This window comes from Rhipicephalus microplus, chromosome 3 (genome assembly GCF_043290135.1).
Source record: "Rhipicephalus microplus isolate Deutch F79 chromosome 3, USDA_Rmic, whole genome shotgun sequence".
NCBI lineage: Eukaryota > Metazoa > Arthropoda > Arachnida > Ixodida > Ixodidae > Rhipicephalus > Rhipicephalus microplus.
This window is the reverse complement of record NC_134702.1, coordinates 196,850,804-196,875,644: the sequence shown is the minus strand read 5'-3', so window position 1 is coordinate 196,875,644 and position 24,841 is coordinate 196,850,804. Positions and strand designations below refer to the sequence as shown.

Below are 24,841 nucleotides of genomic sequence, written 5' to 3'. Positions count from 1 at the left end.
ATGTACAATGCTACATACACTATAGGACTTACAATGCATGAATGAGCACAGTATATGTATGGTCATAGGCTAGTTCTTCTATCGGATAACATTGCGAATAGAGTCCGTGAAAATTGCGGCAAGGTATATTATGAACTAAAGACAGTTAAATAAATAAGTGTAAGTAGAAAATTGGCGGATTGCGCTCACTGTGCGCCTTTGATTATTTGACTGCAGCCATGGTCTGAGTATTTTTGCAATCGTGAATGGTCGTCTGTCGAGTCTGTTCAAGCGATCCCTCCGATCAGCGCATTGTTGATCGTATTGCGGACATTCTAGAAGAATATGCTTCTCTGACGCATCGATATTATCGCAGTGGTCGCAGCGCTGGGACGTTCTTCTTTTTATGCGGCATAAATGCTGAGGTTATGCCTCAAGAAATAATAATAATAATAATAATAATAATAATAATAATAATAATAATAATAATAATAATAATAATAATAATAATAATAATAATAATAATAATAATAATAATAATATTATAAAATAATAATAAAATAATAATAATAATAATTTCATTGATGCTAATATTTAGTATTATCAATTTAAACACTATTGGGGCAACTACTACTAGCCCACGGTAGTAGTTCTAGGCCACGGAGGCACCTAATATTCAGCATTGACATCAGTTCAAGGGTGTGAGGTGCTGAAGTGCGTGTTCAATCCCGATACACTTTGGTGAATTCAGTACCTCCTGGGAAAGTGCACGTCGAACTAAACAGCGGCCCTCGTTGATGAGTACTGCTACCTTATCTACGTGACGTCGTGCGCGAGAGCTACAAATGTCATGCATTGAACAAATGAAGCAGCGTTGGGTCATGAGCACAGCAATGTGGACTAAATTTTTGACATGAGAATTTGAAGGCCACGCGATGGGGCCCGATGTTGCTATCACCTTCTACATTAAAGGCAAATATAAAGCGACATGTACGCTTTTATGTCACCAATTCGAGCTCCTAATTGTCACACTTTTTGCAGGAAAACGACATTGCCGTCCTCAAGCTAGCTCACCCAGTGAATTTCACAACCACTGTCAGACCCGTGTGTCTTCCTCAAAGCGAGGAGCACTTGCCCACTGAGACGGAAGCGTATGCAACAGGCTGGACAGTAAGAAAAGGTGAGCGCCTCTTGCGCTAAAAATATGGCCAAACATTTTCTAACTTTGAACTATGGTGCTTTGGCGATAATATGATTTGCGGCATATCGGATGGAAATGTATACCGGAACTTCTCACAGTTTCTTGAATGACGGCAATCATTTGGGTCCCTGTTTATCCACTACTTTCCGAGAAAACTTTTAATCTGTGTATCAATATTTTCAAGGGACACAAAATTAATATGTTTTACTTTATATCTGTAAATTAAGGTAGCGTAACTCAACTGTCAGTACTTTCAAATTCCTGCATTATTTGTGAGAAAATGAAAGCGACAAAATTTTGTTTATGAATTTCGCACCGATACTTCAACACGAGAAGCTTCAATGTAATAACACATACCTCGAAGACAATTTAGAATGTTTGGCCACATTAGTTTATTAAAAACCTCTGAAACTTGCTATGTTATCAACTTTTGTCCTCTAGAGTTTGGAGTCAATGGGGCAACACAAAAAATGGTGCTACACGTTGGAGACATCATCACAGTCTGTTGCGTCAGAGCGAGCTGGTGCGGTGGTTTTAAGGTGGCATCATTACGAGTATCTTTTAACACAAGTCAGTGCTTACAAATGGCCTTCTCGTGGTTGTTTCGCAGATTAAACTCTAAGTTTACTGACACAAAAGTAAACTGTATTTGTCTTTACAGCGCTTTCAGGCAACATAGGATCACCGCAGAGTTTAGGCCAGTTGGATTCTAATGAAAAGTTCACGGTTTTGAATTCTGTCCGATCAGTCATGAAAACCACTTGTATTTCTGTGTACACGTCTCTAACTTCATGTTTGTCATGCCTTTCCTTGTAATAAAGTGCAGTTCTCGTGCAGTTGAAGTGAAACAATAAATTATTTTCTCCTATTTTTTATATTTAACTTTGGAGTACATAGCTACGTTTCTGCAAGCCGTTCTACATGATACTAAATGTCGTTTGTGTTATTTTATTCTCCTATTATCAGCTTCTTCGGCAATTTCCTACGAGGAAGAGTTTTTGCTGCAGGTTCAAGTGCACTTGACTGTGTGACGCAGGTCTTATAGATAACTGAAGGTCGCCTCTTGATAATGTTGCTTTTGATTAACACAGTATTCATATCAAATGCCTTCTTCACTCATCTTTACAGTGAATGAGAAACACCAAGACAGAAGAACTCTTCAGGCATTGAAGATGATTCTCATGAATGAGCAGCACTGCACCAAGTATTTTGATATCAGCCTCCCGGAAAATGTACTCTGTGCATCGCATATCTACGGCTCACTGTGCGAGGTATAGACATTATTTAAACACTTTTGGCTCTTCCACGAACCTATTTGATTAGTGTGCTTTCGAAAATATGCGCCTCCAGCAGGCACACTTGAAAAGGCGATGGCTAATAATAATAAGCGTGGTTTACCATCTCTAAACCACAATATGATTAAAGAGAGGTTGTAACGGAGGGCTCCGGAAAATTTGGCCATCGGAGATGTTAACTTGCACTGACAGCACACGGTACACGGGTGTACACCATTTCACCTTCACCGAAATGCGACCTTCACGGCTGGCATCGAATCCGTGATCTTCGGGTCAGCAGCCGATTACCCTTCCTACTGATCAAACAAGGCGGACAAAAGATGATCATTGGTATGCGTACCACATGAACTTAACCCTTTCATATAGAGGCAACGCGAGAAATGACGTTTCAAAAAGGAAGAAAAAATATTATGCCTGCTTTGTTTATTACTGAATTATTAGAGATACTTTCAAGGCCCGAAGACGCATTGAAAAGAAGTGCGGAATAGTAGTTAGATTAGGTGCACTTAAAAGGAGACAGAAAAAAGTTACAGGGCATCATGTAGGGTGGATTCGAATTGTTTTTCTTTTAACATGGAGATGATGGAGGCAGGAAGGTAGCTGGTGGCGCTTCTGCTTGAAACGAACGAGTTATTGCAGTCTTGTGCGACAGAATGGCTGGGCCACCTTATAACGGTGATTAGTTCTTGATAATATGTACCTAGGTGCATATGTAAGTAATATGTGTCGCGTCGAGTTACCAATGCGGTATAGCATCTGAGTGGAACAATTAAAGCTAGGGTAATGAATTCCATTTATTTATTTCTGATTTTATAAAGTGATGTATTTGAGGCATCGGGAATCAATGAATAAATTAACATTGCAAACATTCTTGACCTTTGACAGTTGGTGTAGAGGGGGGATATATACGATGCGACTAGGAACGCATGCTCTGTTGTGGAAATAATTTCGAAGTACGGGCGGACATTAACTCAATGGCTTGTCGCGAAGGAGGACAGAAAGTAGGGACAAAGTACTTCTTCAACAAACCCTTTAAGGATCACTAGCAAAAACTTGTTGAACCCTGACTCATTTTTTTCCTTCGAAATGTTTTTTGTGATAGCAATTGTTTAAGCACTTTTGGCTAATTTTTGTCACAGGCGTCAACGTTTTTCATCGCCTTATATTCCGTATATATATATATATATATATATATATATATATATATATATATATATATATATAAGAAATCCCAAGAAAGAAAAATAATCCACGAAAAGACTGAGGCGCACGGAATCGAGCGTCTGACAACCTTTCGCTTCTGAGCGCGAGGTGTTGGCCCCTGAACCATAACGCAGCACCTCTTTCACCGGTGAAACGGCAAGTTATTTATATCTATCACTTACCGGTGGCGGGGCTAATCCAGAGAAAGATAGAGTGTTTTCAGCATTACCAGCGAGATGGCACAATGAGCGTGCTCGCCACTGATCTCGTCGCGTCGCGGTACGCCGACTCCCGCTCATTTCTCACGCATACTATGCCCCACGCAGAGGGGAGGGGGGTAGAAGCTTGTGCGCGCACAATTACCCTCTGGTGATAGAGAATCGTGCGTCTTCGGCTTTCACCGGAACGATTGCGTTGTAGTTGCCGGGCCCACAAGGTCACCTCATCGCTGCATAGGCCCCGTTTGCGAAAAATGCGCGCTCTTCATACACAACGAAGTAACAACTGGGATACTTGTTAGTTGGCACTCATGTGTATCTGCAGTTACGTTTCGTGAGTCATTAGTGCGTGAACAGCGCGCAGCACCTTTTGATATGCTTGCCGTTTTGACCATTACATTCAAAATTGTTGCTATTGTATTCATTGCTTCAACCTTGCGGTTGATCTTTGACTTTTTTTCTGGTAGCAAGAGTTTGTGTTTCAACAAGCGTAGAGCTCGAACAAGCATAGTGTTTTAACAAGCAATTGCAAATCAGGCTTCCTTGGATGCAATGGTGTAAGTGTTAAACTGACCCACTCGGGCACAAACACAACATAAAGGCAACAAAATCTCCAACAGGACATAGAAAGAAGCACTAAACCTTAAAACAGCTGTTGCGTCAAAAGAAATGCTGTGTCATAAAATTTTCGATAAAATTGCCTTGAAGTATACCTTTTGTTCATTGCCTGTATCAACATGCTAATCGTAATTCCGATACTCTTTCTTTTTTTGTGCAGTATAGGTTGACTTTTCTACAAGTCAGAAGAACATTCACGTTTGGAAACGATGTGGCAGGGTTTACCTAAATTGCGGCAATTATCGATTTAAGTGTTTTTACGATTGTGTCCCTTCATATGTGGACCTAAAGATTGCGATGTACAGATACGCTTCTAACATTTACTAATCAGTACTTACCTAACTAAAATTGTTGTGTTTAGTTGAATGATGTGATAAGCTATTTCTAAGTAGCACTTGCGACTTATTCTGGGAATGTAAGTATTGTAAGAAAAAAATTCTGTGATTGCAAGTCACTATGAACGACGAGGTGCACTTACAGGCACCTTTTTGCATAGGGAATAAATATTTGGTCTAAAGAAAATACTACGGTACGTTTAGGCAATCAAAATTAATGACGGAATATTACCGCCAAAGTTAGTGGATACTCAATTTCATGCCGAATCTTTGCGACTTCCACAAGGTTACCAAAAGTAGTATACCTTCATATGAGCAGTGAGCTATGGCGTGTAATGTTTGAACACTTTCTTAGTAAATTGCATGATATTTGGTACAACGTGATATCATAATGTGCGTTGTCTAGCTATCCTAGAATGAATGTGTAACATTTAGGTGGAGCTCAAAAAGCACGCAAACATGTGCAGTAACTGTCTCGTTTATTACCTGACGACCGTTAATAGCTTAATAAATCTTGCCTTTGGACGAGTTTGTAACCCTACACAATGCAAGAACTCGCTAATCGATCGAAACACTCACCAATCGACACTCGCTTGCACTAAAAAAACACGCAACGCACACAGCGGTGTATATGGTATATGTTGCTTGATTAGATGCGTGTGTGAACATGAGTGTTTTTCGAGGGATAAACAAGTGGCGCCAACAACTTGTAAACGGTACTGTGACATGACTGGTACTAGGACGTAGCCTGTCAATAATATCTCTTGAAACGTCACCGAATGATATACATTGATGTTTAAAGCTTTTTCTTGTACCCTTTATTACTGCTTGTTTTTTATTGAAAATTGTTGCTCTAGCTATAAGCGTCAGCATTCAGCGAATATCTTCGATATCTCATGCACTGCGCAGGGAGACAGTGGAGCACCCGCGGTGCAGTTCATCCATGGACACTGGTTCATTCAAGGCGTGCTCTCTGGCGGCCCTCTGAAATGTGGTGACAGAACACTGCCCATGGTGTTCACGCGGGTTTCCGACTTCGTGAAGGGCTTCATCAAACCATACCTTCGTGCAAAAACCTTCAATCAAAAAGTTCAAGTGTGCACGCTCACGTGACACTAAGCATAATTCAAGAGAAATAGAAATTCGTGTCGCTGGATGAGTCATCGCATTTGTGCAGAACGTTCAATGCCTGTGTGTCAAACTTCATCAATTCATCACCGCAACTATTTGTTCACGTGGCGATCACGCAAGTTTATTGACTTTCTGACGTTGTATAAACACACCAAAGAACTTTGGCCGTCTTGTGGGCCATTCCTCAAGGGTGTTGACTTTTACTTGTTAGAAAATCGCTGACGCAAATTTTTAGGGATATGATTTAAAGTAAATAAATAAAGCATTTAACACTCCTCATTTAGAACCTATAATCCTGCCTCGGAAAACTTGTGAATTTTCTCATCCAACGTACGATGATCTGAAGTTTGATTGCACGATAATACGTTTAAACCCAAAGCCCGGGTAAAATTAAGGTGTGAAAGTTTTATCTTCATTAGTTGAAAACCAGGCGTAGCTGAAACGAATGAAGGTAGGACCCTCTCAAGGCCGGAGCTTCTAAAGTTGTGCATTAGAATGAATCGAAAATTAAGGCATATTTGCTACACTTCATATGGGATCAAATGACGTCTTCAAACGGGCAGAGACACGTCGTACGGAAGGCATAAGAAATCCATGAAGTGATACACCTAACGCTAATAAAAACTTTTTGGCATCATAAGAGCTATTGAACTCTGAAAAGGATTGAAGGTAGCAACAACTGACATCTTCATTGCGCGTCTCTACCGAGGTGGGCAGCTGTGAGGGACGCGACCTTAATGGCGCAGTTCCAGCCTCCACCATCGTACCTTTCGCTGGTGAGAGAGATCATGAAGGACAGGGTCCTGGTGGTTCAGCTGTATCTTGCACCAAAATATCGTCTCAAAATTACCTAGTACCTGTGTGGCACCACCGTCATGGTACGTCTGTGTCCTACAGCTCATTCCCAGCGAGCTTTAAAAACACACCGCCAAAGACAACGTCACAATGCGTAAGGCGGACGTCCCGGTCGAGGTCTTACACTCTGCGTATGGACCTACCTCATAATATTAGTTTGTGGCAATTATTACCACCTGGAAGCCGTAAATGTCGGAGTTCCGAGTGCCAAGTTCATCATCACTTGGGCACATGAAGGTGCCGGTTGACTTTGGATAGACGCCAGTTACGTCTCATATAAATAACTACGAAGGACAAGGCATCTCTCCCACGTTCAACCACTATCAAGTATCGAGTGGGCTGCGTTCGCACCACTGATTCGACGCACTCGAAGTGGCTGCCAGTCTCGCTTTCACTACGGCACATGCGGGTGCCAGCCCCTATCGTGTTTGAGAAACCAGCGGTGAAGGAACTGAAAGAGCGCATGACAACAATACATTTTTAAAGATCCCACAGAGTGTGTTCAGAACGGCGACAAGACAATCCTCGCAAGCAACTCGGTCCTCTTCGAATATTCATTGTCATCTGCTAACGCCATCTTCTGCAAGAAACAACGGTGATTTGCAGCGTGACCGAGGCATACAGCCACCGTAGACAGTTATAGTATACCGGGCTTACTGGGATGCCGGGGATACTGTGATACCGGAATCGAAGTGTGCATGCGCAGATACGTGCGTTACCGGTACCGCTTACCGTACGCAAGGTATTATTGAGATTTAAGGTTGCCGTGGTAGCGTAAGTGTACGTAGTGTACGTAAACATGGCGGCACTCTAGGACGCCCGCTTCGAAGAGATTTTGGTGTAGTTGTTGAAAGATTCACCTTGTTCGCAGCAAACGACTGTTTAAAGTGGCTTCGCTTGCCTTCAGTTAGCTTCGATGACCGAGTATTACGGATAAGTTGGCGTCGCTTTTGAGATAGCTTCCCATTTTGAACACGTCTAGAGCTAACTACAAGATCGATGTAAACAAATCAGCCGCATATTTTTTCGCGTTTGGAGCATGTTTAATATTTATTTGCTTTTATTATTAGTAAAATGAACTCATAACAATGTTGCGCGCCGTGGCATAGGCAAACATTCTTGTTTTCTTTTCCTTTTTACTGTACTAAACTTATTAATTAATCCCATAGGTGGCGCCCACAGTCCTAGCTTGGGCACTTGTTTTCATCCAAAGCAAATTGGCCTGTCTTCATGCGTCCTCCATGCATTTGGATCTCGGTTACTTGAAGCAGGGTGGCGGTAGTGCTGAGGGGTGTTTGAAGTAGGCGTACAGACATTGGAACAGTGCACAGAACAGATTGTCTAAAGGACCACGTTTGGCATTTCTTGGCACACAACGCTCTGTACGAGAGATATGGTGAGTTGAGCATCATGTGGCGTCAGGGCCCTAAATGGTGCTGGTGACATGGCTTCAATTTCGCGTTGGACGACTCTCGTACTGTCAGCAGAGGGTGGATTGGGCTTGGTCGCGATATGGAGGTCCTCACAATTTGACTTCGCAATGGTCTAAGAAGGACGAAGTGTAGAGCAATGCGACAGCCTTTAGCCTCTTGAAAGCGTGGGCATTCCTTAATGAAGTCTTGAATTATTGAAGAGCCTCTAAATAAAAGGAGATCAAAGGCATCCTCAGCGACGCCCTTGAGCACGTGCGCTAAATCGTCGGCTTCCGTTATAATAGTCTCAACCCTATGGCAGAAAGTTAAGAAATTTTTAATATAGGCCCGGCGAAACTCCGTGGATGTCTACACACACGTATCAAGTTCTTCCTTAGCAGGCTGCTTCTACCAGGCAGATTAGCCGAACAACTCGTGCAAGTTCGTCTTACATATGTTCCAGCTTGTGAGCTCTTCCACGTTGTTGTTGAACCACGCTGGCCTTTACTTTTCATTAAAAGTTTTGAAGCGTCATAGTCAGTTAGGTTGCACTTGTGATTCTCACCCACGAAGCTTGTACAGTTGAAGCCACTCACTTTCGCCCCCGCCGACATTACCCGAGAAGTTGCAAGTATCACGGTTTTGAGAGATTGCAATGACCACAGGTCATGTAGGCGCCGTTGGTGCGTTGGGCGTTTCTGTTGACGCAGCACCCCTGTGAGTAGACATGTTGGAAGCGGCAACTTGGCGTCCGCCGCGAAGCTCCGTCATTCTTTGCTACCCAGCACCTCCACCTAAATGTTACGGAAGAGCACAAAAGGAAATGAGGCGATATTTACAAGACGCAAAGTGTAAGCGGAGATGGCAAGAAAGAGCACGCCCCACATCCCAGAATCACGTCGTCTTTCTCGCTGTCTCTCTTGATTCTTCAGCGTTAAACAGTCTTGTAACAATGTGTAGTGGCCTCCAACATTTTCCTGTGCAAAACCCTCTTTTTGTTTGTGAAGAAAGCTTCGATAACAAACACCAACAAAAGTGTATTTGTTGTGTTTACTTATTAATATGTATGATCTAAATATAGGTCCAACCTCGTCAGAGTCGTCAGAGGTCATACAGGTAGAATTCATTTTATGCAGAAACAAGTACAACGCCCTTAAGCTTGCGGACTACTAGCTATTTCTGAGCTAAATAAGACATTCACCTAAATGTTCTTTAGAAGAATAAGACATTCTGTGACCTATAAAAATATATAGTGTGAGCATGATCGCTAATGTGATTTGCCAGTGGAATTTTCTAATGAAATAATTCTGTAAATGTCGTGTTTTTTTACAGCTGAAGCTCCAGACACTTTGCTTCCGTAGATGTGCCTGGACTATATTTTCAATGTTGATGTTATGTTTTAGAAGAAAAGCATAGAACATTGTGTTGCACAGTGTGGCCAGTCCCCCTTGTGGGTATGAGCCAAGATCTCTTAGGCGACAAGACAAGAAATTTTTATCAGATCTGGTAACTATAAATACTGAAAGGGATTAGTTCAGCATGGTTTGGTGACGCAATCTTGGTTATATTGGTAGATTTTTGCCAGGAGTTTGTAAATATTTGCGTTGATCTCAAGGTGACCCTGCATATTAGTTGAGAAAATTGGGAAATATATTAGCGTGTACTTATTTCTATGTATACCTCAATATGATCCACTTTGCATTGCTGTAACATCATCATAATCTATTCTTTTATTTGGCACGCTGAACAAATAAAACGTGTTACCAGTATGTTTCTCGCTTGTTCTTAAGTGTAATTTGACACGGACTCGACAGCATTGCTGCATGGAAACTAGTAAATAGGTTTCATTTTAATCATTTGAGCACATGTGGATCTGAAATAGCATTGTAACATTTTACTTTTACCATGGCAATGGTGGAAATTTTCCAGATACAGCTGAAGTTTAGGTTGGTCATTTATTCATTATCATAATCAGTCGTTTAAGCACAAGTTACTTCAAATCTGCGATCAGGAATTTCGCCCGTGGTCTAATATCCCCCTAGATAATTCAATCTTCAAAAATCAATCTTAATCCCCGCACAATACAGATAGTCTGGGCTCTAGTCATGCATCACTTCCCAGTAACGGGGCCACCCCCTGTCAGTCTCGATCATTCGTTCTTCTCGCCGAAGGCCAGTCATTTACCGGGGCATGCGGGTACTGCAGCCGCGAGCCCAAGGCCGTAGGCAAGCGCCTACCTGGTAACATTCCTGGAGATAACGCAACATTATCGTCCAGCCAGCTTACTCTATTCCCAGCGCACATACCTTGAAAGAAAAGGCAGGAAGCAAAGTAGAGGCATCTACAAAAAAATACTTTCCGAACCCCGTTTATTTTATCACGCATCAATTCCTCAGTGCACACTACCTTATGTAAGCCCACCAAAGAGAAAACTTTATAACCCTCAATTTTCGCATATAACCGCCCCTCAGTAGTGGGAGACAAGGTTATCTATGCCAATGGCTCATGCATCTCCGACCCGGAACTACGAGTGAGGGCCACGAAGCGGGCAGAGGCAGCCTCCAGGGACCATTGGTGTCTGGCCACCTGACCAACGATGGTCTCTAAGGTACTGAACATCAGCTGCATGTATATGGCGCCAAAAATGTTACTCCTCCTCTGATCCTTAAAATAGTGAAAAACTCCGTTAGCTAGCGAGGATGCAAATATAGTAGGAGGATGCAAATCGAACTATATATAAACATAGTAGGAGGATGCAAATGAAAATATATATAAAGTACACCGACTGTGATGAAAAACGAACAAAATGAGACACATAAAACTTCACACGCCTCCAATGGTGCGCGCAGTGCAAGATGGAAATGGTTTTAGATCGAGGTTGGTTGGTTGGTCCCTCAATAGCTTGGAGCAACCCACCTAGGCATTTAGGCCATAAATCAGACGGCGCCTTTCCTAATAAACTAATTCACTTCTTGAAGGAAACAGATGACTTCATTAGGTATAACAGGTATTATTTTAAACTTGAAGAGTTAAAAAAGCTTTGAAACGAATGGCATAATTAACATACACACATAATAACAAAGTGATTATGCCTAAAATAACTGAATTTAGCATGCAGGAATCCATAGGCCAGTTCAGAACAAAAAATGGTTTACACCTTCGGGGCGTCTAAGGCGATTGCATTAGGGGTCGTGTGAGTTTTGATCGCATTTCATGCCAGTCCCTGTGAAGCTTCAAACCTTTATCCTAGGGCCATGTTGTCGCAGAGGACGCTCGGCGATAAGCAGAGGAGCCACACATTTCTCTATTTAACGAGGTAATTATGGAGGAATGATCCTATGAGATGTCAGTGGTGCTTTACTGCGAAATTGTTTATGTGATGCAGCTCAGACACATTGACTGTAGCCAAGTAAAGAGTGAACGAAGTGTTCGACTCAGAAAGAGCCATTAACGGCATTACATATTCACGGCTGTTCTTTTTACAGCGAAAGCTGTTATGAGATGAACATTCGGGTCACGCGCTGCCGTAGTTCTCCGTCTCCACCGCTTGTGTCCGTAACGACAACACACTAAATTAGAAAAAAAACATAGTACCATTGACACAGTGGTGCTCGAACCCGGGTCCACTGCGTGCAAGCCAAGTATTTGACCCATGAGCCAGGCTGGTGCTTCAGTCTTGCTGGCAAACTTGCCCTAGGCAGGCTGGATGTCGAGAAAGCAATCGCGTTAATACGACTTATAAAGTGTCTTAGAAGAGCGAAAGAACAACCAGCTGTCGCACAATGCGAATAGCTTAATGAGTGGGACGTCCATTGCTCCAACCCATTACAAAAGCTTGCTTTTGTCACCTATAACTGTGACGTATACTCTCTTCAGTCACAATTTCTCATCATCAGCCACTGCATGAACAACTGGTACAAAATCCTTTGCAACTCTTTAACAGATTCCACGCCTTTCAAAAGAATGACAAAAATTAGCATTGGGAATACCATCTTACAACACAATTTTTTCACTATTAATGCCGTAGTAGGCATCAAGCAAGTGTGCTTTCAGCAGTTATCCAAGGAGTGTTTAGAAAAGGCTTTGAAAGGCTGCTCGTCCAGCTTTCACTGTGACTGTGCTGCGCCTTGCACGTAGGCCTGGCGTTTTTTTTATTGTTATGTAACTGGCTCGTTGCACGTATAAACACAGCCTTCAGCAAACCGCGCCCTTATGAATCGGAAACTTCCCTAAAATTTAAGAATTAGGCGATAACATTGTGCATAGTTCAGGAACAATAGAGCGAATTCTAGAACTGACGCTGCGACCAGGGATAATGCTTTAATCTTCCATGACGCATATATTTATGCCGACGTGCTTTACCGCTAATCAAATAATTCAACAATAGATGACTGTATGTGCCTACATCGTTGCTATTTGAGCATGATTCTTATTCTGGGGACCAGTTAGCCGAATGAAAGGGTTTTATTTTTAGCTCCTGTGACTGCTTTTTTTTCTATCTCAGAACCACTTCGCAATATTTGTCAGTGTTATATGAAGCATTCACTTCCTTCAATGATGGGTATATTAGGTTATGCACACTTTAGGTGAGTGCGGTGCAGTATACCGCATCTATGAATGCATCAACACATCTTGAAAGATTTTGCGAACTATACAAGTGTGCTTTTTCCCATACAACTTCAAACGTGCACCGGTTTTCAGTAAAAGAAAACTAAAACTAACTAAGAGCGAGAGCTCCCGATTATTTTAAGCTATCACTTTTTTCTTGTCTAAAGTGGGAAGGTTTCTCTTAATGAAATCACCAGTAGTGCTCACACTTAGCAGCATACGAAAATGATCGAATAATGGCTCCAGATATACATTTCTGCGGAGACGCTTCCAGTGATCTTGCATTTGCTTCATTGTACTGCTTCATTGTACTTGTTTCCACGCCCAATAACTGGAGGACGTTCGATTACCGATTTAGGATGTCTAAGTAGCACAATGTGAGAGATCCAACACCTGTTCGACAAAATTTCGCGCTCACACCTGGCCAGATATCAGAATATCATGAAGTAATGGCTCTTTTATTTTCTGGCCGTCTTATCATGAGATAGGAAGGCCGAGAGATTGGCCATAAAACCATCTGAAAGCGTTTGCAGCCAGTAGTTGAGAAGCTTTGTGCAAAGTTGTGTAGAAGAGACAGCCACCATGAAACTGGTGTGGCTATTGTTTACTTTGGTTGTGCGGTGTGGCTTAGCGTACGAAATCGGTAAGTTGCTGTTCTCTGGTTATTGTCGAAAAGTGTTTCGCAAGCATACAGGCCAGGTGTTCAAAAGCGCTCGTGAGAATTAGTAAAAGCAGGTTAAAGGCGCCTACAGAGAGCGTTTTTCTTTACGTATCTGGTCAACGTTATCTTTTCGTGGTGCTGTGTAAGTGCGAATCTCACAACTTTCTGGAGTAGTAACAAAACGCAGTGGTTAGTTGCTTTTGGTGTGTTTGAATGTCGCATGAATTTTCACACCAAGAAACAGTCATGTTTTGGGCCAGATTTTTAGCATGGGTTTCACTAAAATTTCTTGAAGTTTATTTTTTTTCTTGAGGGTCACGTCATACTATATATACAGATATTGTTTTCATCACTTCAGGCTAAATACAAAACAAAGGCGAATAAATCCGCATGATAGTTTGGTTGTATTCGTATAGGTCTAGCAAGCGGGCTTTTCAAGCTGGAAAAGTCAGCATCAGTGGGTAGCACTGCTGTTCACGCGTCGAAACCGTCATCGGCAGTCGCTGGCGAGTTTATGATACACAACTGGAACAAAGATTCATTATAGAGTGACCGAGTAGTCTTTAAATATAACATTTTGATGCGCTCCTCTAGCCCGGCCGTGATTGAACATGCAAGTTAGACTTTACGGTCACACCTCGATTCAACGCAATCGATGTACTATTTTGTGATAGTGCTGCAGCTTGGTTGCTCGTTATACTACTACCATTCTACACTAATGCGTTTAATGTCGGAATTCATCTTGACCAGGGACGCAATTTTGTCAGAGAAATGGCGTCAAAAAATGTGCACTATCAGAAAGGAAAGAAAAACGTTTCGTCAACGGGGGTCGATCCCATGAGCTTTCAGGGCCGCTACCCGCTACGCCACGGTAATTTTTATTGCGATAGCAATTATATGAACGCTTTCACCTCAACTTCGCCTCCGGTGTTGGCGTCATCGTCACTGTCACTCACCACGTAAGTATACGTATATAGTATATATGTAAAAAAAAAGTCACAGCTTTGCCAGAAAGGCGAAGCTATGAACGTGATAGCAACAAATTGAGAGGTCATGCGCAGAACTGAAGCAGATTGAAACACCCCCCACGTTTCTCACGCACAGATGACACACAAAACGCACTCACAGGTATGGATGCACGCGAATAAGCGTCCCATTTGTTACTTTGCTGTGTCTGAAAAGCAAGAGCTTTTCGCAAACGGAGATTGCAATGATGGCAGTGACCATTGTGCACCAGGTAACTACAGCAGAGTCGTTCCAGGTAAAGCCCGAGGCCAGCGAAGACGTATGACCTTCCCCTCCTTGCCACCGCGAGATAAGGGCGCGTGAGGGAGCCTCACACACCCTTATCTCGCCGGGCAAAGTGCACGTAGGAGATTAGAGTGAGTGCCCCCATGCGATGTGGCGACGTGCGCTTTTTGCGCCATCATGCTGGTGATTTTGAAAACAGAATTCTTCCCATCCCCGCCGAGATACTCATGAACAGCTGAGAGTGGCAGAGATATAGGTAGCTTGCCATTTGATCGGGAAGGATGTGCCCTGGATGGCTCAATGGTTCACGCCTCGCTTTCACAACGCAGAGGTCCCACGGTCGATTCCATGCGGCAGCGTGTTTTTTCCTGGATTTTATTCTTTCTTGCGTTTTCATATATATTGAAACGTATACATATACGCTGCAAGACGCCGACGTCGAAGCCAGCGGTAAAATCTAGCTGTGAGTGTCCATATGACTCAACATGTTTACATGCTGAGTCATATGGTCAAAAGACAGGTGTAAACATTAGCATGTTTACACCTGTCTGGTGTAAACATTAGCATGTGTAAGCATTAGCATTAGCATAGACTGGTGTAAACATTAGCATGTTTACACCAATCTTTTTTTTTGGCATCCATTCACGTCACGTAACACCAAATTTGGCATATGTGGAGCCAGCAAAATGGCCACGAGTGCATCACGAAGAGCCCAATATACTCCCATGTTGCATGGACGCGCGTGCACATTAGGAACAGGGACACTACGTTAGCAAAACGCGAGCAATCTATAGTCTGGCGCCAGCCGCGGCCTGACGGCAACCGGTGCGAAATGCGACATGCTGCATTTCGTGCCGTTGTGTTACCCAGACAACACTGCGTCTTCCCCTTTTCGTGATAGAGGGGCGCCGGACGTGCTGAAAGGTACTTGCGTCAAAGCAATGCCGCACGGCGTGCGCCTGCGAGTATATGGCACGACCGGCGCCTGGCGTGGCAACCCAGGCGTCACGCGTGGAAATGAACGCCGGTGAGCACGCCCACCGCGTCACGTCGAAATGTATTGGCGCCTTCACTGTGGCATGTAATGATGTTCTCACATGGTACGCATCTCATGATTATCATGTTTGTGCCAGTCACATACCTTCGTCATCCATTGGCGCCACATCGTATAAAATTTGGCATCTATGAAGCTAGCACAACAGCCGCGAACGCATCATCAGTGTGGCATGTAGTCATGTTGTTACATGGCATGCATGTCGTTATTATGTTTGGATGTGTCGTTTACTTATGTCGTCCATTCGAGTCACGTAATACCGAGTTTGGTGCATGTGAAGCTAGCAAAACGGCCATGAGCGCATCATCAGCGTAGCATCTAGTCATGTTCTTACATGACACGCATCTCTTGTTTATCATGTTTGCACCAGTATCGCACCTTCGTCGTCCATTCACGTACTGTACCACCGAATTGGGTATATGTGACGCTAGCGAAACGGCCGCGAGCGCATCAGGAGCGTGCATGTAGTTATGTTACATGGTACGCATGTCATGACTTTCATATTAGGGTCTGTCGCTTCTGTTCGCCATAGAATCATGCCATACCATACCAGTTTTTCAACATGTCCTGCGACCGAAACCACCGCAAAAGCTGCAGCACCATGAAATGTAAATCTTGGCAGTCATGGCATAAATGTCACAATTTTCATGTTATGACTAGTCAAATATGTTTTATACAATCATGTTATATCATACCAAGTTTGGTATCGATACCAGTATTGAAATCGCCAGGAGAGCTAAAGGTCGTAGGCGGCTAGATAGATAGATAGATAGATAAATAGATAGGTAGATAGATAGATAGATAGATAAATAGATAGATAGATAGATAGATAGATAGATAGATAGATAGATAGATAGATACGCTCAAAGTCACTGAAGTTCACAAATAAATGCTTCGCATTTAAAAAAGATACGTGGAGCATGTGGCTAAGGCCCCTACTCAAGGGCCCTGCTGGCTTTAGCGGCGCGCTACGCCGGGTCGAGGAGCGTTAGTTGCACCCCCAGATCTTTGCTGGCGAGCAAAGTCTCCCACTGCTCCATTGCGGAAATTTTGTCGGCTATTTGCGGCGAGTTAATTTTGGTTGACCTGTTCTGACAATCCCACGTTATGTGGGCGAGAGTGGGCCTGCCTCCGCATCACGGACAACTATCGCTGTACATCGCAGGGCGAATAGCAAGCTTCAACGAAGGATTTGGATATTAGTTTGTATGCGGCGCCAGTCATAAGAATTGCGGCCGGGTAAAACTGTGTGTGGTACACTGTACCTTCGTCGCTCAAGCCGTTGTTTTTCAAGGAAATCTCGCGGTAAAAAGGGGCTGTCGTCGGTGTGGTATAGGCCGCTCGGTTGGTTAAAGCACGATCTGCTCTATACGCTCTCTCATTGCCATCGAGTCCTGCGTGACCCGGGCACCAGCTGATAGCATGGTCCTGCTTTAGGTCCGGTCCTAATAGGCGAATGGTGTTGTGTGGTAGTCTTCCCGTGAGAATGAGTCTACATGCGACCATGGAATCGGTGAGAACAAGGAATGGTGTTGTGTGGTAGTCTTCCCGTGAGAAAGTGTCTACATGCAGCCATGAAATCGGTGAGAACAAGGGATGATCGTCCCAGAATATCCTTAGCCTTAATAGCAAGCGTGATCGCTGAAGCATCAGAGTTATTCGCGGACGCGGCGTGGCGCAAGTCAGAAGGCCTTAACACGTGGCCGGTCCTACGACTGCGAGCACGTACTTGTTCGTGCCGCATAGGGCGACATCTGTGTACACTGTGTCCGGACTGTTCCCAAATTGCCGCTGTAACTTGCGAGCTCGCGCACTCCTACGACCTTTGTGATATCGAGGGCTGATGTTTTTTGGGAGAGGGGATACTAGAATCTTTTAACGTATCTGTTTAGCCATGAATTCCAGTTCCTTTCCCGCATACTGAGGACGAGCTGGGTAACCTACACAGCGCAGCCATTTTCTGCCAGTAGTGGTTTGGGTAAGCTTATCCCGTAGAGAAATGAGCACCGCTGCACGTAACTCCTCATAATGATTGTGTATACCGAGGGCTTCAAGACTTTCTGTGGACGTTCCAAGTTGTAGGCCGAGAGCCACCATGTACGATGCTCGTATCAACGATCTAGGGCCTTTAAATCGGTATTCTTCTTTTCCTGGAAAGGAAGACTATGTGTTAGCCGACTGAGGACAAAAGCCTGAACAAGTCGGAGCGTCTCAGCTTCCTTGAAACATTTTCAGTGATAGGCAACTCTATAAATCATATGGGAGATCTGCTTCACCATTGTTCGGAGTGTTTTGATTATGTGGTCCACTCGTCTGTTGAGTTGTAGCCACAGTCTGAAGACTCGCATTTTCTGTACCTCTTTTATCTTGTGGTTTCGTAGAAAGACGTAAACGGCTCATGAATGCGGCGGCCTCTGTCTCGAATTCTAATTAATTCACATTTATCGGGAGCACAGCTCATTCCGCGGTGATAAGTGATGTCGTCAGCAGCGGTCACTGCGTCTTAAGGGATTTGCTCTTTTTGTCCCAAAGAGCCACTGTTAGCCTATAGGGCAATTTCATCCACATAAAACGCGTACCCTAGCCCTGAAACGCCGTCTAGTCTTCTTGCTAAGCGTATCATGCCAATGTTAAAGAGAAGAGGGGATAGTATCGCCTCTTGTGGTGTGCCATTATTGGGCATAGGAAACGGATCTGAGCTTGTATTGCCTAGGCCTATTGTAGCAGTGCCAGAGGATAGGAAAGAACGAACGTAGTCATATATCGTTTGCCCAAAACCGATGTCATTTACCTCAGATAAGATGAGCTCATGGGACATAGTGTGAAATTCGCTTTTCAAATCAAGAGCTACGACGAGATGTTCTGCACCAACCGTGGTATTGCAGAGTACCTCTTCCCGAAGTAGAATGAAGACGTCGTGCGCTTACAAATGTTAGCGAAATCCAAACATGCTAGCTGAAAAAAAAAGGTTTTGATCTTCACTGTAAGTCGTGAGACGTGTGCGAACCACCTTTTCGAATCATTTGCTAAGACAGGATGTTAATAATATTGGTCCTAAATTTTGTAGGTCGGGTGTTTTTCTTGGCTTCGGTATAAGAATAATTTTGGCTTCCTTCCAATGATGTGGAACCACGCCCTTCTGCCATACCTGTTCATTAAAATACCGAGTAAGCCGTTCCAGATGTTCGTCGCCCAGATTCCGAATCATCGCGTTTGTTAGCTGGTCAGGTCCAGGAGCAGTATTGCGCTTTGCTATTCGCGCGGCCGCGAATAGTTCTGCCTTGGTGATCGGTGCGTCGAGCCCTGCGTTTGCCTGGCCTTGGTATGCTAAAGTGCACGGAGAAGTGGTGAATGCACCTATGTAGTTGTCTCGGAGCTTAGCGAAGAGGGCGTCATCTGTTCCTGGAAATTCCCCAGCGAGCTTCTTAAGAGTTCGGTTTGCTGCCGTTTTGGTTTTAGCAGGTTCCAATATACTGCGCAGTATTGCCCATGTCTTGGAGGTGTGTAAGGTTCCTCGCAGTGAGTAGCGAAAATTCGCCCAGCTCGCCATCTCCAACTGCTGCGCGTAAGCGTTTGCCCGCTCTAATATCTCAGCAAGCGCAATTTTCCATTGAGTCGCTGTTGCTTCTATCGCTTGGTCAACGCTCTCCTGGATTCCCGCATATGTATCAAATGGCTATCGACTACCGAGGTTTCCGCTGTGACCGCAACCCGCTTAGATGTTGCTTTGCGAGCCCCTCGTATGTGCGTTGCCAAATATTCAGCGCTATCCGTTAAAATTCCGGGCAGTGGGACTTTACGATAAGTTACCCAATCTGTTAATACAACATGGCCATGATATTGCCGAATTTGGGGAGGCTATTGACACGCTCAAGATATAATGGTCACTGCCAAGATTCTCTTCTAGGTTGCTATAGAACACCTCTTCAACATCATTTATGAATGCAAGAACAGGAAATGCGTCTGCGCAGACGCTGTTACCCCATTTTGTCGAGTGTTGCGGGAGTACGAGATGTTGAAGCCCATGCGCATCAACAGCACGTTCGAGTTCCCGGCCTTTCGGTGTATCTGTTCGGTACCCCCAGGTAGTGTGAGGGGCTTTGAAGACCCCGAGAAGCAATAGTCGACCCTGGATGCTGAAATTACTCTTGGCTTACAGAATGAGTGCGTCCAAATTGGCCCTCTTTTCTTTTGGGGGAGCTAAATACGTTCGTGATTATGGTTTTGGCTTTGCTACGCTTGTGCGGTGGTATACTTATGAATTGGTGGCTAATGCTGCTAGTTACCAGACATGGCGACTTTAGGGTAATCTGTATTTGATATCGTGTAGTAGTCACTCAATTTGACTGGCTTATTGTCAACCTCTTGAAGACAAATCACATCAGGTTTTACTGGCGCCATATTAAGAAAACGTTGTAGAACAGCCACCCGTTTGTGGAAGGTACGGTGATTCTATTGCCTAATTTCGAGATATTCCGTGTGCGTTCGTGTTTTACTCTCTATGGATAGTGCAATCGCTTTTTAAGGTCAGGAGTTGCTTCGGATGACGGACAGATGGAGCACCCTGGCTGCTTATAGGTAGTTTAAGAACAGCGGCCCATATGCTCGCGATAGATTGAGCGACATAACTTTTTAGGTTATGAAATTCTTGAAACATTGGCTGCTGAAAGCTTTACATGCTTTGCAGTTGCTGCATCACTTGTTTTAATGTACCTTCCATAGAATGTGTCTCAATCGTAACCTGGCCAGATGTGCCGGTTGCTTTAGAAAGCGTTTTTTGGCTCGATTCCATACCGCCTTTAGCTTTGAGGGAGGGTAACTCTCGTTTTATTTCTGCCAAGCTCTCACAGAGGAGTTTGTTCTCTCTAATGATTTTTCTATATTCCGGATTAGCTGTTATAGGAGCAGCGGGAGAAGCAACTCGTGCATAGCTAACCTCGCCCTGTTCGGGCGCTTGCTTTATAGCAGAGCCTGGAGCCCCACATTTAGTTGACTTACGTGAGTGGAAATAGGGTAGGGCCTTCTGAGTAGAGTCCTTCCGGGTCCGGTTTCTCGATCTAGATCTGTATCTAGAGCTGAACCTTGGGCGAGTCTCTGGCAACTCCGGACAGTGGTCCAGGGCAGATTGTTCATCATCAGAACTGAACCAGTGATGTGTTTAGGTGGTTTCGTTGAGTTGTCGTTCAGAATAAGCTGGTGCACACTAGCCCTTGAGGTTCTTTTCCGCGGAGGTTTCAGTCATTTCGTGCAACTTCGGTCACCTGTCAAATGACTCTCGCCACAAGCTGCACACTTCGGAGAGCGCTCGTGTCCGGCTGCAGGGTCCTGTTGTCCACAAATGTGACACACTTGAGTGCCCGGCTACAGACGTCCGAACGGGGGTCAACCTGAAGGCGCACTTTGCACACTTGGGTGGTAACCTCACAGGGGTAGCAAGCAAGTTCTCCGCCATTGTAATAGATGTACCGAGGTGTAATCCCTCCAAAAATGTTATAACGGCTGTATTGGTGTTTTTTTACATACGTGCTTGCAGAACTTCGACCCCTAGTGTGCGTATCCACATACGCATATCCACATAGATTGATTTTAGCGCTTCAGGCGTCGTGTAGGGGTCTAAGCCGTGAACGACACCCTTAGTAGTCCCTCCACTTGTCGCTGATAATGGGCATTAGTCGTCGGAAATAAGATTGTCCCAAAGCATGAACATGGGTACGTTGCGTCAAACGTAGCATGGCTGTCAAACATCAAGACAATGTGTCAGCTCTCTCATTAAATGTACACTAAACACCTGCCTTTCTAAAGCCAAGTTTTACTTCCACCTAATACTTTTTTCTATGATTGAGAGAGGAGCCTTTATAAGAAGAAGCCTCAAGGTGACTTTGCGAATGCTCTAGCCAGCTTGCTGCTGCGTAATCGGTGTTCCAGATTATATAAATTTATTACTCTTAGCACACTCTCATAGTTCACGTCTAACAGGTTATATTCCTAACAAAACAGAATTATAGTTAGAAAGTGTTTACTAGCCTTAAATATAGCAAAATAAAATTTCAAGTTATTGTCATGGCGTAAAAACTGTGTGTGACATGAGCGGCAGAGTCTGCAGGCTCTATGACACAACAATGGTCTTCAGCGATATCAGTTGCATGTGTGAGCACCACCTTTACAGCAGTTAATCAACACGTGTAGAAGGAAGCTGCTTTGGCTGATAATAATAGAAGACCATGATAATGATAGAAGACACATCTGCTCGAATGAAGAAAAGAAGTGTACATGTAAGGGCTCATTTTATTTGTTAGACGCAATACTGGAGAGAACTATCAGACAATGGTGCGAAGGAAAGCATGTATAAAGAAAAAAGTTGAAAAGTGAACGAAAAGACAACATACCACGGGAACTAAAAGGTTCCAGGATCGGATCCTGCTAGAGCGAAGAAGTTATCTTTCATCCAGTTCTCTTTCTTCATATTTACGTTACAATTACTTCTAATACCATCCCCTGTATCTTCATCGTCCTTGTCACTGGTGCTTTATTGCCTGTTATTCTGCATTCGTACTGTGTCCGATAAAGAAAAAATGACCCCTTAAGTTTACACTTCCTTTCTTCATTCGCAGCGAGGGTCTAGTTCTTGGAGACCTAATGGCTTCAGCTAGTATGCGAGAAGTGTTCATCAGCTGCCAGCTCAAAACAAAATCCCGTGTGACGTTTCGCCAACAGGCAAAAAAAGTGATACACACACGCCATAATGGCAACAGGCAGCGCTGACTGAAAGAGTGAACTTTGAATGCACATAGATACCCTATAACGTGGACAGGGGGGGGGGAGGACTACCATTGTGACTCCGTGGTAGAACATCGCATGCGTTATTCTGAGTTCGCAGATTTGGATGCTGTCGGTGGCAAGTTATGTATTCCTCCGCTCTCAAAGGCGAAGCATTTCTGAGCGAACTTCGGCGGCTTTGAGCGTATCTATCTATCTATCTATCTATCTATCTATCTATCTATCTATCTATCTATCTATCTATCTATCTATCTATCTATCTATCTATCTATCTATCTATCTATCTATCTATCTATCTATCTATCTATCTATCTATCTATCTATCTATCTATCTATCTATCTATCTATCTATCTATCTATCTATCTATCTATCCATCCACCTACGACGTTTAGCTCTCCTGGTCCTTTCGATAATGGTATCAATACCAAATTGGTATAGCATAACATGACTGTATGAAGGACATATTTGACTAGTCATAACATGAAAATCATGACATGTATGCCATGCCTGTAATGAATGTCGTGATTTACATTTCATGGTCCTTCAGCTCTGGCGGTGGCTTCGTTTACATGCCATGTTGCAAAACTAGTGTGATATGACATGATGGCATGCCGAACACAAGCGGCCGACCCTAACATGAAAATCATGACATGCGTGTCATGTAACAACATGACTACATGCCATGCTCATGATGTGCCCGCGACTGTTTTGCTAGTGTCATATATCAAATTTGGTATTACGGTACTTGAATGAATGACGAAGGTATGTGACTGGTGCAAACATGATAATCATGAGATGCGTGTCATGTAGCAACGTGAATACATGCCACGCTTGTGATGTGCTGGTGGCTGTTTCGCTAGCTTCACTTATACCAAATTTCGTATTAAGGGACTTCAATGGATAACGAAGGTATGATACTGGTGCAAACATGATGAACATGAGATGCATGACATGTAACAACATGACTACATGCTACGCTCATAATGCGATCGCGACCATTTGGCTAGCTTCACATGTTCCACACTCGGTATTACGCGACGCAAAGAGACAACATAGATAAATGAGACATCGAAGTATGATATTCATGACATGTGTGTCATGTAACAACATGACTACACGCCACACTCATGATGCGCTTGCGGCCGTTTCGCTAGCTTCACATATGCCAAATTTTGTATTACGAGACGTCAATGATTGAAGGTATGTGACTGGTGCAAAAATGATAATCATGAGATGATAAACTTGACTACATACCACAGTTAGGGTGCCAATACATTTTGACGTGACACGGTGTGTGCGCTTTCCGGTGTTCGTCCCGTCGCGTCATGCCGGTATTGCCACGCCAGGCGCCGGTTCGCCATATACTCGCAGGCGCGCGCTGCACTGCATTGCTTTAACGCATGCGCGTTTCACGCGTTTCAGCGCGTCCGGCGTCCCTTCGTCACTAAAAGAGGGAGACCCAGTGTTGTCTGGGTAACGCATCGGCGCGAAATAGATAGATAGATAGATAACTTTATTGTACACCGAGGGAGGAGAGCCGGGTTTTACCCCGACGCCCCTGCGGGCCGCTCCCACGTTGGAACAGGCAGGGAGTACCTGCCTGCGGCATCGTGGGCCCCTTGGATTGCCCGAAGCTGACGGTGACGATCCGTACTTTTGATGGCGGAATAAAACCCTTGTCTTGGGATGATTTGCGCCTTGAGTTCCTTGGGTATGTGGGGGCAGTCCCACATCATGTGCTCAAATGTACACACACACCCACAGTCCGGGCAGTCAGGAGATATATCCATATGCAGCATGTCGCATTTCGCGTCGATTGCCGTAGGACCGCGCTGATGGATGCTGGTCGCGCCAGTCGCGCCTGGCGTCGGATTATAGAGTGCTAGCGTTTTGCTAACATAGCGTCGCTGTGCCCAGCGTTCACGTGCGTCAACACCGCATTGGAGTATATCGGGTCCTTCATGATGCGCTCACGGCCGTTCTGCTGACTCCACATATACAAAATTTGGTGGTACGTGACGTCAATGATTCACGAAAATACATGACTGCATGGTGGAAACATGATAACGCTGACAAGCGTGTCATGGAAGAAAACGACAGCATGCCACGATCATAGCGTGCTCCCAGCCATTTTGCAAGTTCCACATATACTAAATTCGGTATCACGTGACGTGAATAGATGACGAAGGTAAACGACACATCCATACATGATAACCATTCCACGTAAGTTATGTACGGCATC

General features: G+C 44.1%; 2 protein-coding genes and 1 long non-coding RNA gene across 3 annotated transcripts in view; 2 read left to right on the top strand and 1 right to left on the bottom strand.

Annotated features, from left to right (window-relative positions):
- The window catches only part of LOC119164931 (chymotrypsin-like elastase family member 2A), a 28,548-nt gene extending 22,294 nt beyond the window's left edge, over positions 1-6,254 (top strand). The window contains exons 4-6 of the mRNA XM_075888577.1: positions 1,021-1,159; positions 2,309-2,451; positions 5,759-6,254. Coding sequence (XP_075744692.1) covers positions 1,021-1,159; positions 2,309-2,451; positions 5,759-5,962 — 486 coding nt within the window. The 3' untranslated portion in view covers positions 5,963-6,254. The remainder of the gene's footprint in view (positions 1-1,020; positions 1,160-2,308; positions 2,452-5,758) is intronic.
- A 1,600-nt stretch (positions 6,255-7,854) lies between these two features.
- On the bottom strand, positions 7,855-14,783 carry LOC142803466 (uncharacterized). Its single transcript, XR_012894133.1, has 3 exons — positions 14,643-14,783; positions 11,842-11,949; positions 7,855-9,041 (listed from the first exon to the last, which is right to left on the bottom strand). It is a non-coding gene; the product is annotated as an uncharacterized LOC142803466 (long non-coding RNA).
- The window catches only part of LOC142803465 (chymotrypsinogen A-like), a 45,980-nt gene continuing 34,516 nt past the window's right edge, over positions 13,378-24,841 (top strand). The window contains exon 1 of the mRNA XM_075888576.1: positions 13,378-13,498. Within this exon, the coding sequence (XP_075744691.1) occupies positions 13,438-13,498 (61 nt within the window). The 5' untranslated portion in view covers positions 13,378-13,437. The remainder of the gene's footprint in view (positions 13,499-24,841) is intronic.